Source organism: Dipodomys ordii, unplaced genomic scaffold (genome assembly GCF_000151885.1).
Source record: "Dipodomys ordii isolate 6190 unplaced genomic scaffold, Dord_2.0 Scaffold50, whole genome shotgun sequence".
NCBI lineage: Eukaryota > Metazoa > Chordata > Mammalia > Rodentia > Heteromyidae > Dipodomys > Dipodomys ordii.
In genome coordinates, this window is record NW_012267266.1 from 4,151,563 (window position 1) to 4,154,092 (window position 2,530).

Below are 2,530 nucleotides of genomic sequence, written 5' to 3' on the forward strand. Positions count from 1 at the left end.
TTATGTGGTGCTGAGGAATCGAACCCAGGGCCTCATGCATGCAAGGCAAGCGCTCTACCACTGAGCCACCTTCCCAGCCCCACAAATACATTTAATGTATACCTATTGTGTGCCAAGTACTGGTTTTAGCCTCAGGGAAAAGCAGCAAATATGATAAAGACAAATGAGTAAAAATATATGGTATTTTGGATATAGGTGTGAGGGGAAGAAAGTACTGGGAGGAATTGGAATTTTGAGACTTAAGTCTGCTAAAGCAGAGAGTGACATCTGTAAAGACAGCAGTTCATGCAGGAGTAGTTGGTCCCTCCTGCCTTTGGATAGACCACAAATACCTCTCTTCAAGAACCTTCACTTACGCTCATATTCTAGGCAAATACTCTAGAACTAGTAGAATGGTAAAGAATGGTGGATGAAGTCCAGAATAGCATGATAAAGTCACTGGCGCAATCATCAAGACATTGTCATCCCTCTCAAGACACTCCATAAATTCACAATAAAATATTAGCATGTTCGTGGAAAACTCCCGGGTGGGGGGGAGAACCTCCTTCCAGGAAGCCCTATGAGGGAAGCCTTAGCCCAGGAAGGGGCCCATGGATGGGAACCACCCCTCCTCCTGCCTCTCTCCCCCACAGAGATTGAGTCTCACATTATAAAGCAAGAAGATATACTTAATGGCAAAGAGAATGAAATTAAAGAGTTACAGCAAGTTATCAACCAACAGAAACAGATCTTCAGGTGAGGGGCTGGGCTAGGCTGGGGGTTGTTGATGGAAGTGGGGAGCCTGACCTCTGGCCCCTACCCTGGGCTTTCCAGCCCACGACACCGGCTCCATTGCAGGAATCACATGTCTGACTTCCGGATCCAGAAGCAGCAGGAGAAATACATGGCCCAGGTGCTGGACCAGAAGCATAAGAAAGCGTCGGGAAAGCGTCATGCCCGCAGCTACCGTCACAGGGAAAAATAAAATGCTGGTTGTCTTCGTGCTCTCTGGCTCTACTACCCAACTTCTCTGCCTTTTCTGTCTGGTCTGAGGAATCCAGCCCTGTCTTCCCCCCCCCCCTTTGAGTCCAGGGAAAGGGCAGTGAGCCGATGTCACTTCTGCCTGCCTGCCTTCTAGGCCTTGGTGACCTAAGCATCAAAACACCAAGGACTAGGTAGCCAGGCATTGAACAGTAACCTGTCAGGCCACTTCCTGAGCTCAGAGGGGAATGCTGCTCTGGTCTCTAGACCCTGCTACTTCCCTCCTTCCCTTGGGTAGTGGTAGAGTCCACTGGAGTGAGGGAAGTTGTAACCTAGGGAAGGGGCTGGGTCTTTGTGGTCTAGTAGGCACCCTCCCCCCTTTGAGCATTCTAATCCTTTTCTATGTAAACAGTCATGGTTACTCCAGTAACATCCCACACCACTCCCTGTAAATTTAGCTCTCAAGTTGGTTACAGGACAGTGGCTCTGTGTGTGTGTGTGTGTGTGTGTGTGTGTGTGTGTGTGTGTGCGCGACAGAGGCAGAGACAAATTCCCACAAGAGCAAGTCTGAATCTAGGAAATCAGTTTTTTCAAGAATGTCATACCTATGTGTAATGTTGGCTCCAACCAGAAGCTCATCAGTCTTCACAAGTGGATGGGGGGAGAGGGGAGGATGATAATGCTGTATCCATTTGAGAGTGGAAGAAGTGTCTTGAGGGGGCCACAATTAGCTCAAGCTGCTGTGATGGACAGGCCAGAGTCTTTCCAAAGTCATCCATGTGCCCTCAGTGATCATGGGGAGATCAGGCAGGGGACCCAGGAGGCTGAGTCAGATCTGTCAGCTTTAGCTTCTGCTGGGTCACTGTGAGAAAGAGTGTGAAGGAGGGGCAGTGCTGTTGCTCCGCAGCCAGCAACCTGAGTCATAGCAGGACCTTGAAGCCAGGAGTTTAAGGGCAAGTTGGGACCATTGTCATAAGACAATGACAGATGGTGGTGGTTTCCCCACCACCAGGACCAAAGGCTGGGGGTGGGGAGCACCCTAACAGTGGGGGGACTCAGGAGGCTTTAGAGGGAACCACCCTCTAAAGCTAAGCTTGTGAACGCTAGCACTATCCAGCTCCTTCCCAATAGGGAGGGGGGTGTCCTCGAAGCTTAGGAGGAGCCATGAGACAATCAGGAAGGAGTTAAAAAGCATGGAGAAGATGAAATCGCTAGCCAAAAGAGTTCCCTGGTCTGGAGGTCAGGTTTCCTGACTCCAACGTGGATTGGCAGACTTACGGGGCTACACGGCAGGCAAGCCCCTGCCTGGCCTGGCCTGTGATAGGTGCTGGTGGGCCTAGCTGGGGCTCCGAAGGTCCCAAAGGAGGGCCTGCCTGCCTCTCACCTGCCTCTCAGTCAACCCAAGCCTGGAATGCCGTCCCCGCACGTGTTGGAGGACGTCTGAGGTCTCTCCTGCTGCGAGGGGACGCGGCCGCTTTAAGGCGCTCTGACCCCACGGCATCCTCGGGCGGGGCGGGGACAGCGGAGAAGGCCGCCACCGGGCGGAGGCGTCGCGAGGGTGGTAGTGCGA

At 52.2% G+C, this 2,530-nt stretch overlaps 1 protein-coding gene across 2 annotated transcripts in view; it reads left to right on the top strand.

Moving 5' to 3' along the window:
• Spata24 (spermatogenesis associated 24) overlaps positions 1–996 on the top strand; it is an 8,832-nt gene extending 7,836 nt beyond the window's left edge. Inside the window, exons 5-6 of one of the 2 annotated variants that reach the window (XM_013020324.1) lie at positions 633–735; positions 838–996. In XM_013020324.1, coding sequence (XP_012875778.1) covers positions 633–735; positions 838–964 — 230 coding nt within the window. In that variant the 3' untranslated portion in view covers positions 965–996. Of the gene's footprint in view, positions 1–632; positions 736–813 lie in introns of both variants that reach the window. The other variant, XM_013020323.1, reaches the window with a different exon arrangement.
• Positions 997–2,530: the final 1,534 nt, after the last annotated feature.